Below are 15,732 nucleotides of genomic sequence, written 5' to 3' on the forward strand. Positions count from 1 at the left end.
ATATATATATAGCTTAGAACTAGAAGGGTTTTGTTACCCAAAATGAGATTTTCTGTGAGAGAAAGTGGGTTTTACAAAATAGCAGATTCACAATGCACATTCAGATAGAGTACCATAATTTCCAATAGCACATTTTAAAACAATAAACGTTTAAAATCATTTACTTGTTACAACTTTAAATCTTGGCTAAGAGTTTCTCAAAAAACCCTGTTATTGCTTCCATAGCAAAATCTGATATTTAAAAAAAGAAACCTTCTGGTCTAAATTATCCTCAGATAAGAATATACAGGAGCTCCTTGGCTTCCTGTTTTAAAAATCCTGGGTAGGAAATGCTTCTACCCATTTAAGGCAACAATTTCTCTTATAATAAAATTTATAAAAGCTTTATCCTTTAAGACAACAATTCTTAAGGATTTAAAGTAAAAGTTAAAAAATACCTCTTGTAAAATTACAAGGTAATATTCAAAGCATGGAAACTTTCAAGGTTCTTTGCAATTACCAAGACAGAGTAAATTTTAAAGAACATGTGCTCTATAAATCCAGTATACATAAGGCAAGTTACAACATTAAAAATGTGTAGGAAATATAATGTGAGTATTAGAGTAACAAGCTGGTCAAAACCTCTTACCAGTTTTAATAGATTTCTTTCATTATTTGGGAGTTGCAATAAAATCATAACAGAATTAATCTATCAGCCACAAACTACATTAACTTAAAATGATTCAGTGTAACAGGAAAATCAACGAAATAAGCAAGATTAATTTACAAAACTGATTAGCAAAATACAGTAAGATACAGTCTCTTAAAAAAAACAGAAATAAAGCTCATTCAGTTCCAAGGTTTTAAAAGTTCACCCCTGGTTCAATTTAAGGTTCTTCTGATTGAGTTCTGCTGAGTTTAAGGGGTTTTTTAAAGTTCAAAGTTCTGAGCAGGTATGGGGGTGAATATTTCTTCCCCTGAGTTCAGTTTTTAATCACAAGCAAGTCTGAATAGGCCATTCGGCCCCATTAAGGGTAAACGCTAGTTGCTAGGTCCAGACGCTAGCGTCCACGTGGGCTCGGGGTTAGTGGAGAAAAGCTCAGGAAAATACCCACGTGTAGAGTCTGTGTGGGTTGCCTAATTTAGGTCTTTAGAGAAACACGTGGAAGGCTAGAAATAGGGAGAAAGGGGAATATACTACCAAAATCTTTAGCGGCAGAGCTGAAGCAGTCTCTGGAGATCGAAATCTCAGCAAAGGCAGCAGCTGGGGGTCCTCTCTGTTGGGGCTCGGGGTTGTAGTGGAAGGTCAGCACTACTAGCACCAGAGGCAAGAAAAGCGGCGCGGAGATCACAGGGACTGGAACACTGGCAGGCTTGCGGTCGGGAAGCGGTAGGAATGGAGATCAACGGCAGACGAAACTGGCTGGGCTCTCTGGTGTTTCAGCATCCGCAAGGGTCACCAGGCCCGGGGCATTGAGCAAAATAATTCGCAGCCCTGCAGCCATTAAAGCCATTGTCTCTCTTCCCCGTAAAACAGCCTCTAGGCTGGGGAAAATCGGGAGAGGACTGGGCGAGGAAAAAAATCGCTTCTGAGACTCGGGGTCCCAAAGCTGCATGGCTTTTTCCTCTTAGACTATCCAGAAAATTGAAAGTTCGAATTACTCCCGTGTGGTTGCCATAATGATAAGGATAAAAAATAATAAAGGCTGCTATAAATATAAAAATTAGTATTTTAATTAAAATCATGCTGATAAAGTCATTAGACCACGCGCTTGTAAGAATTCAAAATTGCCGCCCTCGCCATTATTGTCTCCTGTCTCCTCCCGAGTCTGCTGGCCAAGAGGCCACTCCCTCCTAACCCAGGAGATTTAAACTCTTCTCTGCGTGGAGATGCAGGCGTCCCCACGCCCAAAGAACCAGAAACGGAAACCCGTTGGACCACGGGAAATGTAGTTTGACAATTTCCACGTGTCCATAGAAAATATATATACTTTTAGATAGCATCTCCCAAATTTCACTTTTACACCCTGATCCCTGTACTTTGACTCAAAACATTCTTCCCCTCTTTGAGAACCATGTAGCCCCTAGAAGGAATGAATGCTCAGAGACAGCACTGACACAGTGGCCAAGCTGCTAAACTTGAAATCAGGATGGCCTAGGTTCACCTGGGCATCAGTTTAGAGTTGGAAGAGGCCTGGTCCAGCCCCCTTATTTGATAGATGAGGAAACTGAGGCCCAGGGAAGGGAAGTGGCGTGCCCAAGGTCACACACTGGATCCTAGATCTAAAGCTGCGAGGGACCTCAGAAGCCATCTAATCCAATCTCCCCATTTTACAGAGGAGAAAATCGAGGCCCAGGGAGGGAAAGCAACTTGCCTAGAATCACACAACTAGAAAAATACTCGAGCTGGGACTTAAACGCAAGTCTTTGTGACTCCAGGTCCATTATTCTAACCATTAGGGCATGTTACCTCAAATCTGAGCTGTATAGCCTTGGGCAAATTGTTTAACCTCCCTGGGCCTCTGTTTCCTCATCTCTCAAATGAAAGTATTGGAACAAATGGCCTCCTGCAGCTTTTCTAGATCTCAACTTTTAATTTTAGGATTAGGGTAATGGACAGGATGTTGGGGGAGGGAAGGGTGGCACAAAGGGGGTTAAAAGAGGTTCTGGAACTCTGCCCTGGCCTCAATTGAATGCCAAAGTAGGTGTTTTGGGAGTCAGCACTAGGTCACTGAGTATCTGAGGGCCAAGAATGCTGGGAGGCAGCAAGCACCAAAGCCAAGCTTGACCTGCCACATAGCTTTGTCCAAGATCAGCTGTGGTTTCCCATATTAGGTCAGCCTCTGGAGCATTCAACATTCTGAGCTAGAAGGGAAACTGAGGCAGACTGAGAAGTGCCTGAAGCAGGATCTGAACCCAAGCCTTCCCGCCCGCAGATCCAATGCACTCTCCATGACACCACACTGCCTGGCTCCATTAACATTCACAGGCTAAATGCAGTCAAACTCAGTGTTTGAACAGAGGACAAAAATGAAGGGCTGAAGGCAGCGTTCCAAGTGGTGCCACTGACTGAATACAAAGCAAATTCTTTGTGAATCAGACCTGAACAAAGGGCCTAGTGTGTTATGAATGGGGATGCCCAGCGTAGACTGGACGCAGCTCCTGGCCCATCTTGCTGAATAAATAATAATCCCTCTCTTTTGAGTATAGTGTCTTGCCATCTACAAAATGGTCCTCATACACTGTCTCAATTTTAGCCTTGCCAAAATCCCATGAGGTACATAGGGGAGGGATTATTCTCCCTAGTTTACAGATGAGGAGACTGGCACCTAAAAGGATGGGGAATGCTGGGCTCTGAACACTCATGGGGCATAGATAATGGAGTTGAGGCTAGAACGCAGGACTCCTAATTCTATCCTTCTTTCTTCTGTGACACCTGTTAGCCTCAGTTATTACACTTTTACGTGTTTGCTAGGCCTGGCCAGAAAAGCAAGAACTTTCTCCTCTTTTGTGCCAGCCCTAGAGTTTCTGTTTGATCTCTTGTACTGCCACTTGGACACCACTTAGGTAACCAAATTGTCCTCAGCCTTGAACTCCTTCCTCATCTTCAGCTTCTTTTTTTTTTAAACCCTTGCCTTCCATCTTGGAATCAATACTGTGTATTGATTCCAAGACAAAAGAGTGTTAAGGGCTAGGCAATGGGGGTTAAGGGACTTGCCCAGGGTCACACAGCTGGAAAGTGTCTGAAGCTAGATCTTTAGCTTCTTAAGAGCACAGATGTTGGTGGCTTTTGTCTTGGGAGCCTTGGTAGCTGGGCACATAGTAGGTGCTTAATAAATGATTACTGGTTGGTTGACTTTCCTTGTTTCAGTTAATGGCACCACCGCAGTCTCATATACTCACATTTAAAACCCCCTCCTATGCCCGCCACACTCTGGGCTCTGCTGTGTGGCACCTGAAGGAATGAAGCTGCTTTCCCTGTGTTTCATTCCTTGGTAGTTCTCCTGCATAACTGACCAGGTTCAGAGGAGCAGAGGATCTTAGATCTCAAGCTGAGAGAGATCACAGAGGTCTAGATCTCATCCAGCTCTGGCGTTTTAAAGAAGAGGAAACTGAGTCCCAGGGAGGGGAAAGGACATGCCCAAAGTCACCTCTAGGATCCTAGCTCTAGAACTAGAAAGGCTGTCAGGGGCCACCTGGACCAATCCCCTCATATTGCAGAGGAGAAAACTGAGGCCCAGGGAGGAGAAGAAACTTCCCCAGCATCATACAACTGGTATCTAAGGCAGAATTTGAAGCAAGTCCCTTCTTTGCCCAATCCTATAAGGAATAAGATCTAGGCAATGACTTTATTAGGCCACTAAACTGTATTCATTCATTCATTCATTCATTCATTCATTCATTCATTCATTCATATATTTACCCATTTAATGAGCACTGATTCTAAGAATTCCCCCTTTTTAGTAATTCTGGTTTTTAAAAGTTTCCATCTTTTTTCACCCACCACTCCAGAATACCTTGGGTTTGGGGAGGATGCACCTGTGAGTTCATTGGCATGGGGCAACTCCCTCCCCTGATGCAAGTTGGCACCTGCTTGGCAACTTTTCTTCAACAGTGTCTGTATAGTTTACAGCCTTTGATTCTCCTAGTAGCCATAACACCACATCTTCCCCCTGCCCCAATCCTCCTCTCTTCCTACTTTTGCCATTGCTGCTGAGAGAATCACCAGGCTGGAAACCCAAGTGTTACCCTTGGCCCCCATATCTAGTCAGCTGTCACCTTCCCAACATCTCTCCTCTGACACAGCCACCACCTCTAGTGCAGGATCTCATCACCTCTTGCTTGGTCTATGGCAATAGCCTGCAGGTGGGGCTGCCTACTTCACCACTCTCACCTCCACTCAGCTGTCAGACTGATCTTCTCATTCTCAGGTCTGACCATGTCACCCTCTCCACCTTCAGTTAACTACAGTGGCTCACTATTACTTCCAAGATAAAGTAAAACAATCTTCTATAGACCTCTTGATGCCCTCCTACCTTTACAGTCTTTTTACACCTCACTTGCCTCCATGTACTCTGAGATCTAAAGGCACTGACCACCTCACTCTCCCTCCCTTAGCACACTCTAGCATTTTCACTGGCCCAGTCCCATGCTTAGAATTTTCTTTCCTTATCTTCCCTTCTTAGCTTCCTTGATTTCAAGTCACTGCCAAAATGCCACTTTCTGTAGAAAACCTTTCTCAGTTCGCCTTAATCTTGACGCCTTTCCTCCTTGACTATCTCCAGTTTGTCCTGTCTCCATCTTGTTTTAACATGTGTCACCTCCCCCAGGAGATGGACAGCTCCTTGAGGGCAGGGCCCATCTCTTGTCTTTTTTTCCCCCAGTTTCCCCAGCACTTAGCACAGCACCTAATACCTAGTAAGTACTTACTAAATCATTGTTGACTTCAGCAAGACAAGTTATCACTATCCCCATTTTACAGATGAGTAGACTGCAACTCAGAGAAATTAACTTGGTGGAAGTCCCACAATGCTAGGCTTAACATTTAAATACCTATCTTCTGTCACTCTTGGTTCTAGACCAACACCCCCTTCCTCCAAATTCCCTATATTTGCCCACCTTGGTGCCTTTGCTCAGCATGGTCCCCCTTCTTTGAATGTTCTGTCTTAACCTGTTGACATCCTTTCGGCCTCTTTTTCCAGGAAGCCTTCCCCAAATACTCCTATCCCTTCCCCAACAACCCTTCTTTGAATTCCCATCAAAGCTGCTTTTCTTGGGTCCCTTGTCCCATTTGGCTAGACCGTAGGTGTGTTTGTACACATGCTTTAGTTGGTGTTGTAGTTGGAGCAGAATGCAGACTCAAATTTGCCGTTTGTGCCCCATTTATCTTGGGGAAATGTTATGACTGGCAAGCCAGGGCTACGTCAGTCGTCTCCTTCTGCCAGAGTCCAGACCAGCCACGGGGGCATTTCCAGCCAAGATAACCAGAGAAATGGAAAGTGTTAGTAGAGAGAAAGGGGCTATGGATGGCAAGTTCCCAGAAGCCTCCATCTAGAGCTGACAGGGCCTCAGAGGCCAGGACATCCAACCTCCTCTTGTTGCTGAGGGGAGAGACTGAGGCCCAGGGAGGGGAAGGGACTTGTCTAAAGTCACACAGAGATATAGAACCAAAAAGGGCCTCTTGGGGCCATTTAATCTGCCCCTCTCATTTTACAGGGGAGAAACCTGAGTCCAGGGAGGTAAAGTAGCTTGCTTAGAGTCACATAGATAGTCACATCAGAGGGGTGATTGAAAGCCAGATCCTCTTGAGTCCTGTGGCAGGCAGGCAGGCAGGCAGGATGGGCTGAATGGTATCGCAGAGTGTGGAGGAAAAGACAACGAAATCCCGGGGCCTCAGAGCTGAGTGATGGAGGAGTTCCTAAGTAAGGCCTCTGCAAGCCTGAGCCTGCTTTGGGACAAGAAATAGTTAAAAGGACTTTCTAAGTCAAGCTAGAACAGTGAGCCATTCTGGGAAGCAGTTACTTTTTGGCAGTCACGCAGTAGAAGGCTGTATTGGCAGCTTCAAGTTGGGGCCCCCCAGATTGGAGAAGGAACATAGAACCACAAGTCACTGTTTCTTCAGCACCCCAAAACCTGTGGCCGGCAGAGTCCAGGAGAGGAGACCAGAGGGAACAAGCTCCAGAGGGGGAGGACAGCCCCGTGGGGGAGAGAAAATCCAAATTTGAAGGCCCATTTGCTAGAGTAGGTTAAACAGGGCCCTTAATCTGCAGCTCAGCTCAAATCATTGGGGCAGCCAAAGAATGTTTTTCTTTCTTTAAAAAGAAATGGTTCAATACATTTGATTGTCACAAAACCCCCAAGAAAAGGCCTGGCCTTGGAGAAAATGCCTTTGCTTCTCCTAGCTGAATCATTCTCATTCTTTTTGGCAGTGAAAGCTCCAATTGCCATAGATCACATTGATAGATGCCCCAGTCCAACAGTCCCCAGATGTCAGTTCAGCCTTTCATGTGGGACATTTGGCTGTGGTTAGTATAGCAAATGGGCTTCACCAAGGACACTCCCAGCTGCACAGATTCTCCAAGCTTAGGAACGGAATTCATCATCCGTGGTGTCTTTGGTTCTGCTTGGTATTCTCATCCCTGTTTGCGTTGGAGCTTCCAGCAAGCAGCACAATTGTTGAACAAGACAGAAGTAGCAAGCACCATAGAAACAACGCTGCTGCCTCATATGGATGGCCCGCCTTCACGGCAGTGTGCTCTTTATCACACACACACACACACACACACACACACACACACACACACACACACACACACATCTAGGAAAGACTCCTATAATTCCACCAAGGAGAAATCTTGCTTCATTGTCCAGGCTCGCTCCCCTCGTTCCCCTCTGACGTCAAGGACTTTCTATTCTTTATGTAGCAGTGAAATCCTGGTTTCAGATGGTGCCTTTGATACCATCTTGCCTCCTTGGAAGCCAGAGTGTCTTTCTAATTTTGGTAGTGGCCCCGTGCTCTCCTAAGAGAAAGAGTAGCCCTGAGCACAAGTGGAGTCTGATATTCCAGCACTGTTGCTCCCAGGGGCTGCCAAGGCAACCTCGAACCCAAGACTGTGTTTCTAAAGGAAAACTTAGGCATCCTTTCCTTTGTATAGAAGCATATTGTGGGAGAAAGGGAAAGCGCTTTCCCCACAAGCTATTCCTGGGGAATCTGGGCGTGACCTCTTGTCTCCCTACGTTGGGGCCACATTGGTGCCATGATAGAAGATGCCTGTTCATTAGCAAAGGAAGCGTGCCTTTGGATAGGAGAAAAAAATCAATAACCAATATTGCAGGCTGGGTCTGGAGAACAGCAAAGCCACTCTTTCCTTCCCAGAGCTGAACTGTAGGATCAGAGAATCAGGGTTGCAAAGAACACTCTCATTTTTGTCTTTGTATTCCCAGATTTCCTGGGACTCTGGAGATGGGAGATGGGGGCTCATGTGTAAGAAATAGACAAGATTGGGCTGACTTGATCATAGAGGATATGTGTCGAGGATGGGGAGTAGAGTCTTAGCCAGTGAGGATGAAAAGGTAAGTTGGGGCCAAGTTGAGAAGGGTTTTTATGTTATTTTGGTTTTTTAAACCCTTACCTTAGTGTCAATTGTAAGACAAAAGGACAGTAAGGGGCAGACAAATGGGGTTAAGTGACTTGCCCAGGGTCACACAACGAAGAAGTATTTGAGGACAAATTTGATCCCAGGGATTCCTGACTCTAGGTCTGACACTTTAGCTGCTGTGCTAGCTAGCTAGCTTCTCCTGGGTAGGGTTTTAAAAGCTAAACAGAGGCATTTCTACTTGATCCTAGAGGTAACAGGGAGTTACTGCAGTTTCTTGAGTAGGAAGGTAACATGGGCAGACGCATACTTTAGGAAGGTCACTGGCCGCTGAGTGGAGGATGGGCTGGAGTAGGGAGAGACTTGAGGCAGGGAGGCCCACCAGAAATCAAATAATAGTCTTGGCAAGAGGTAACATGGACCTCCATAAAGGTGGGGGTGACGATTTATGAGTAGAGAGGTCAGGTATAAGAGATGCTGGGGAGAGAGAAATGACAAGGTCTGGCAACTGATTGGATATGTGGGCTGAGAAAGAGTGAAAAATTGAGGATAATGCTGATGCTACAAACCCGAGAGACTGGTCAGACTAGTACAGGGGGCCAAGCTCAGGCCCTCTATATGATTAATTAACAAACAATCTTATTGAGTTTGGATTTTTTAAAGTGAAAAACAAAATGGAAGCAGTTATCCTACAGACATTATCCTCCAGAATTAATTGGCTCAGTGGACCAAGGGCCCAGGCTATCACATGCCTTCCTGGTGGCCCAGGAACCAAAAGATCCAGGGCACAAGGACTCACTTCTCTCCACTCGGGCTTCTTCTGACTGACAGATCATCATGGGCAACAGAGAGGCAAAGGAGGTGCAGTCAACCCAGTTGGCTGAATAAGTATCCTGTCCTTTGCCTTCCCCTGCTGTAACTGAGTAAGCTTCCTTCTATGACATGTCTAAGAGATTTCTGCTCCATCAGCAAGTATTTATTAAGTGCCTAGAGGAAGAGGGAAGGAACTTAAAGGTCCCCCTTACCCCTTTCTTGCACCAGCCCAGCCTCTTTGATCCCCAGCTAAGCAGTAACAGTGTCAAAGATGTTGCTGTTCGCTCCACCCACCCACAAGAGAAATCCAGCTGTCTTGCACACCCTGCACTGGGTTGGCTTTTGCACAGCTCTGGGCACTTAGAGGAAACTCTGACTCGATGACATCCCATTGTCTTTGTCGAATCCAGAGTGTGTGTGTACATGTGAAGAATGCATGCCTTTCCCTCCCCCAGAACTCAGCAAAATTCCATTCGGTTCAACGATAGTTAGCAGTTGTTAATTGGTTAGCAGAATGGTTAGGGCCCAGGAATACAGAAATGAGACAGTCCCTGCCCTCAAGGAGTTTACTTTCTACTAAGAAGAAATCATCTTGATCAATCAACCAATGAGCTTTGAATGAAGCATCTGTGCCAGGCACTGCTGGGCCCTAAGGATACAAAGACGATAAACAAAATTATCTCCATCAAATACAGACCAGTACAACACAATCTTGGAACTAGGGAAAATGAGGGAGAGAAGAACAGCCTTTTATCAGAGGTGACATTTGACCTGACCCCCGGAGGGAGTGAGGGGTTCAAAGAGGCCAAGGCCAAGTGGAAGAAAGCACAGTAACGCATGTGTCACTTGGACAAGGGCCTTTGATTTGGGAAATCAAGGAACTCTCGCCACCAGTGCAGATGACAGGTGCCCTCTGGTTGGATGGGCCCATCTTGCTTTAGATATTCTACAGTATATAGTGTGTCTGGTTAAGTCATCAACAGTATTGTTCCAGTAGCAGGAAAGCAGACTGAATGTGAAGGCAGAGGACCTTAGCTGAAATTCTAGCTCCGTTATTAACTGCCAGTGAGAACTTGAGCAAATTTCTGCTTCTCTCCAGGCCTCAATTTCCTCCTATAAAATGAAGGAGATGACCTCTGAGTGCCCTTCAGTTCTAAGATTCTATGTGTCATGTTAGGCAAGAACCTTCCCTTCTTGGGCCTCTGTTTCCTCCTAACAAATGATGGCGTCAAACTAAATGACCTTGAAGGTCCTGGCCACCTCTAGATCTAGGATCCTATGTGTGACCTTAAGCAAGTTTCTTCCTCTCACTGGGCCTTATTTTCCTTCTCTGCAAAATGAAAGGGTTGGATTATTAAGCCTCCAAGGTCCCTGCCAGCTCTAGAGCTATTCTCAGAGCCTATGAATCAGTCCTCATTGCAAGGGGGCACGTGTGATACCCCCAGAGGGGAAAGAGCAGTAGCACATCCCCCATAAAGATCTCGGCTCCTAATAACAGAAACATGTCTCCAGCAGTCTGCCATTCCATGTTGTTTGGGATTCTCTCAGCCTCTGCTGGCACTCATCAGTAAATGCTGCTACCAAACTGACAAACTGCGTCATTTGAAATGTCACCCAGTGGATTCTGTCATCCTCATAGGCAGATTTACAGTCACCCTGGACCCAGGGAGAGTGAATTTCAGGCCAAGATGGAGGCGGGGAGCCCAGAGCTCAAAGGGCTCCTCCATTCATCCTGTTCGAGGATGTTATACAATGTTAGAGAACTGAAAACAATCGTTGGGGGGTGTCAGCTGAGCTTGCTATGGGGGGCTTGGCGATCTCTCCCACTCTTTCTCTCCAGTTCTCTAATCTTTGGGGGAGAAGAGACCAGACTGAGAATTTCATCACTTTAGAGAACTCTTGATGATGAAATGCCATCCACCAATGCCAATTAGCCCCTAGGTCATTGCTTTGCACCTTAGGGTCTTTGAGAGCTGTCTGGGCACTGAGAAGGTAATTGACTTGCCCAGGGTCATACAGCCAGTATAAGTCAGAGGCAGGATTTGAACCCAGGTATTCCCAACTCTAAGGCCAATTGTTATCCATTGGGCTTATACATTCTCTACCTTTTTGCCACCAAATTGATTCTCACTGGCCAGATTCAGAGGGGACTTATGAACGGAAGTCCCGCCCCTTTCCACAGGCCTCAATCAGTGTCAGAGTATGACCATGGGGAGCTGGCAGGCCCTCTTTTTTATTTAAGTTTATTTATTTAATTAATTGACTTGGAGTGTTTTTCCATGGTTACAGGATTCATGTTATTTCCCTCCCCTCCTCCCACCCCCCTCCCATAGCCAACAGGTAATTCCACTGGGTTTTACATATTTCATTGATCAAGACCTATTTCCATATTATTGATATTTGCATTAAGGTGATAGCTTAGAGTCTACATCCCCAATCATATCCCCATCAGACCATGTGATCAAGCAGTTGTTTTCTTCATTTCAACTCCCACAGTTCTTTCTCTGGATGTGGATAGCGTTCTTTCTCATAAGTCCCTCAGAATTGTCCTGGGTCATTGCATTGCTGCTAGTAAAGAAGTCCATTACATTTGATTTTACCACAGTGTATCCATCTCTGTGTACAGTGTTCTCCTGGTTCTGCTCCTTTCACTCTGGCAGGCCCTCTTTGCAAGGCAAATTCACTGTCTTTTCTGGTTTTCCTCCCAGTCCTTTAAACATCAAAATTGGCCATTTAAGATACAGGCCTGGAAAGTCACAAAAGGCCCCAGTTTTAATAGATGGGACTGGCCAAGCATCACTCTATAAACTGAGCATTTTGAATTGCTTCTTCCCTTCTGGATCTTCTTCTAACTGGTTTGGGGACTCGGCTCAAAGCTTTCCCTGTACCAAGATGGAAGAGTCTGCCAATGACCAGAAGCAGCAACTCCTAATTTTTTTGTGACACTTCCTCTCTCCCTGGCTCCTTTCAGCAGCCCCAGTCACTCATGCCCCTCTTTTGGGGCATCACCCTCATTTGCTTCCTTCCATCATGGCGTCACATTCTCTCCTCCTCTCCAGCTCCCCAACTGAGGGCTAGAAAAGCAGAACGAACATTCGCCAAGGGCTATCTAGGTGCCCAACCTTGTCCCAGGTGCCAAAGATACAAAGACACGAATAAGCTGGGTCCTGTCTTCAAGGAGCTGACATTCCAAAGAATGAAAAGGAGGCTATGTCCAGGATGCTGCCTGTCTCTGGGTTCTCTTTTCCTGTGATGGCCCTACCCCTACCCTTGGTTCACCTAAAATCCTACCCACCTTTTGTGGCCCAACTCAGATGCCACATTCTCTCTGAAGTCTCCTCCAATGAAGCTGACAAGAATTATCATTCTAACTAGTATTTATCTGGTTTGCAATGTGCTGTATAAACTTTATCTCATTTTCTCCTTTCAACAACCGCAGGAACTAGGTGCTATTATTATTATTATTTTTTAAACCCTTACCTTCCATCTTAGAGTCAATACTGTGTATTGGCTCCAAGGCAGAAGAGCGGTAAGGGTAGGCAATGGGGGTCAAGTGCTTGCCCAGGTTCACACAGCTGGGAAGTGTCTGAGGCCAGATTTGAACCTAGGACCTCCCGTCTCTAGGCCTGGCTCTCAATCCACTGAGCCTCCCAGCTGCCCCCTCCTTCCTTGTTTATAATCTTGGCATTAAGGACAGCATTCAGAGCTCCAACAGGGGTTCTTATCTGTACTTATTGGGCCCTATGTCTCCTAGTGACTAACCTGTCCATTTCTTCCATCCCAGGCCCAGAGTCACTGCTTCTCTCCTTATGGTAGAGTAGATCCCAACTTCTCAGGGGCAGTGGACTGCTTCCGACAGATAGTGAAGACCCAGGGTGTGCCAGCCCTCTGGAATGGACTGACAGCCAGCTTGCTAAAGGTGAGAAGGTTAGGTACTCTGTCCTATATTCAGAAGATTCCTTCTCCTCTGCCCTCTCTTGAAAACCTTTCAGCCCCACAACGGGTGCTGAAATCTCCTCTGTAATAGCAGTGGTCCCAAAGCATGAGGAGGACTGGGAGAAGAAGACTAGTACCCTTGCAGAGGGAAACAATGCCCTGATCAGACTGGCATGGATACTCTTTCCCTCTGCAAGGACGCTATTCTGAAGCCCTGAGTTTGAGTCTCAGGTCTGATGCTCCCTGGTTGAGTGAATATGAGAGTCACCTAAAATCTCTTGAATTTCTGAATTTCTGTCTTTTCATCTATCTAATGGGGTTAATAGTGCCTGCCCATCACAAGCCTATTGGTAGAAAAGCTCTGTGGAAGCCAGAATGCTACATAAGCATGAGCCTTTATTGGGACTGAATGGCATTCCAAGACATTTGAGAAATTAAAGCCTCTCTTACTGAGCAAATAGTCAAACAAAACCCACTGTGGGGTAGACTCATCTGCTCACAGATTAACGCCAGACCTCATATTTCTGCCATTGGCTTCCTGACCATTGTGTAGGACAAAGAACTTCTTTCCCTTCCCCCTCTCCTGTGCCAGTTTCCATGATGCCATGCACCCTGGTCAATCTCCAAATGCCAACCTCTGCACTCGAGGAACTGCCATTCTAATGTCACAGTAGCTGCTGCATTTGCCTCCCTTGGCACTTTGAGATTTGCCTCTTGTTGCGTCATAGCTTTAAAAGCATTATTTACATTTTTTTAATTCTTCAAATGAATTTTAACCTGATGTTTTGGTATGTTTTTTTACAGATCGTCCCATATTTTGGAGTTATGTTTAGCACTTTTGAGTTTTGCAAGAGGATCTGCCTTTATCAGAATGGCTATACTGTGTCCCCTTTGAGCTATAAGCTCACCCCAGGAGTAGATCAGAGTTTACAGCCGCAAGAGTTACGGGAATTTCAGAAGTTACTCAAAAATGGCAATTTGGGGGCAAGAAAACCCACCCTGTAAAACTGAACGAGGCTGAGACTCTATGGCTGAAAGGTATGTTAAAAACATACATATATGTGGTCAGAAGTGGCTGCCTCCATCCACTGTCCTGAAAAAATGAGAAGCTGGAACCTTATAGCACCATCTGATCTGTGGACCACTGCCCCATTTCATGGCGACACCACTGTAGACTTGGAGGCCAACTGATTAAAGTGCCTGGAGCTGTCCATCGCTGTCCCGTAAATGACACCCAATTGCCCAGGGATTTCCCAGACTGGGCAGTCGGTCCCAGTTCAAAGCTTCCCAAGGTCAGCTTTCCAAAGCCACAATCAAACTCATCTCTGTAGTGGATAGATGATAAAGACCCGAAGAAGCAGATTTGCTGGGCTCTTAATCTTAAGAGTTCAGAATGTAGACTGAAGTGAACATTAACAAAATGGGCATCACACCAACTCGCGCTTTGCTTGCCAGTATGCGAAGCTTACAGCAACTTGCAAAGACTAAAAAATTTACCCAAAGTGGCACAGACCCAGTTGGAATAGTTTGGCCCAGACCTTCCCAGGTTAAGGGATCATGGTTTCATCCTTATCCTATTTAGTATCATAGAATAGGTCAGGTTTCCAAAGAAACACATTTTTATGTAGATCCATTTCGTGATGCCACAAGAAACTCCAAACTGCCCTCAACAGACTCGATGGCCTGTAAAAATGACTTACCAATGCCTCTGACCTTCATAATTTCACTCTTCCCTAGCAAAGCCAAGAATTAGTGCCTAATTTTGATAGCTCCATTCATTTTCTACCATGGCCCAGTTGCAAAGAAGGAAAGTCAGAGAGCCTTAGCTTAATTTTAGAAGGTCATCAAGTTTGAATCTTATATGAATCATGAAATGATCTCCAGATGACACAAAACCAGAACAGAACAGAAAGGGACTTTGAGCTAATCATAACCAAGTAGAGAATTGTCTTTCAGGAGCAAAATACCTTGGAGGGTCTACACTAAGGGCATATGACTCTACCTTTGAAATAATTCTCACTTACATTGTTCCAAAAATAATTGAATAGCTAGTTGTTCATTTAATGGCCACATCTTTGTGGTTGGGCCATTTTTCTCTTCTTTTTCAATGTTTGGAAGATATATTGTATATTAAAGTTCCCAATGGGTTATTTACTTTTTTGTTTCCTTCTTTATGTGGCCTCAGACATCTACTCGGAGATGATATAGATCACTGGATGGTAAGATTCTAAAATCTAGGGCTAAAAGGGCCATGGCATCCAACACCCTCTTTTTACCCAGGAGGAGCCTGGGGCTCAGGGAGAGGAAATCATTTGCCCAAGGTCCTACATAGGCTTTTAGATCTACCGCTGGAAGGGACCTCAGAGGTCATCTAGCCCACTTCATCCCCACCCCCCATTTTATAGAAGAGGAATCTGGGGCCCAGAGAGAAGGGACTTGGCCAAGGTCACACATAGAATCTTAGATCTAGAGATGGAAGGGACCTTAGAGGTCATCTAGTCCAATCCTCTCATTTTACAGAGAAGGAGACTGAGACCCATGGAGAAGGAGTGATTTGTCCAAGGTCTCACATAGGTTCCTAGATCTAGGGCTGGAGAGGACCTCAGAGGTCAGCTAGTCCAACTCTCATTTTACACAGGAGGAAACCAAGACCCCAGGAAAGGAAAGGGACTCATCCATGGTCACAATGAGTTCAGTTTTGGATATGTTGAGTTTAAGCTGTCTATGGGATTTCCAGTTCAAGATGCCTGGAAGGCAGTTGAAGAGATCCAGAATGGAGGTCAGCAAACAGGTTAGGGTTGGATAAGTAGATCTGAGATGTTCACTGAATCCATGGCAGCTCATGAGATCCCCAAGTGAAATCATATAGAGGGAGAAGAAAAGAGGGTCTGGACAAAGCCCTGAGGGT

At 45.5% G+C, this 15,732-nt stretch overlaps 1 protein-coding gene across 1 annotated transcript in view; it reads left to right on the forward strand.

The window, feature by feature from the left end:
* SLC25A43 (solute carrier family 25 member 43) overlaps positions 1 to 14,959 on the forward strand; it is a 32,620-nt gene extending 17,661 nt beyond the window's left edge. The window contains exons 4-5 of the mRNA XM_044682658.1: positions 12,673 to 12,807; positions 13,629 to 14,959. Of these exons, the coding sequence (XP_044538593.1) occupies positions 12,673 to 12,807; positions 13,629 to 13,829 (336 nt within the window). The 3' untranslated portion in view covers positions 13,830 to 14,959. The remainder of the gene's footprint in view (positions 1 to 12,672; positions 12,808 to 13,628) is intronic.
* Positions 14,960 to 15,732: the final 773 nt, after the last annotated feature.

The sequence above is a fragment of the Gracilinanus agilis genome, chromosome X (genome assembly GCF_016433145.1).
Source record: "Gracilinanus agilis isolate LMUSP501 chromosome X, AgileGrace, whole genome shotgun sequence".
NCBI lineage: Eukaryota > Metazoa > Chordata > Mammalia > Didelphimorphia > Didelphidae > Gracilinanus > Gracilinanus agilis.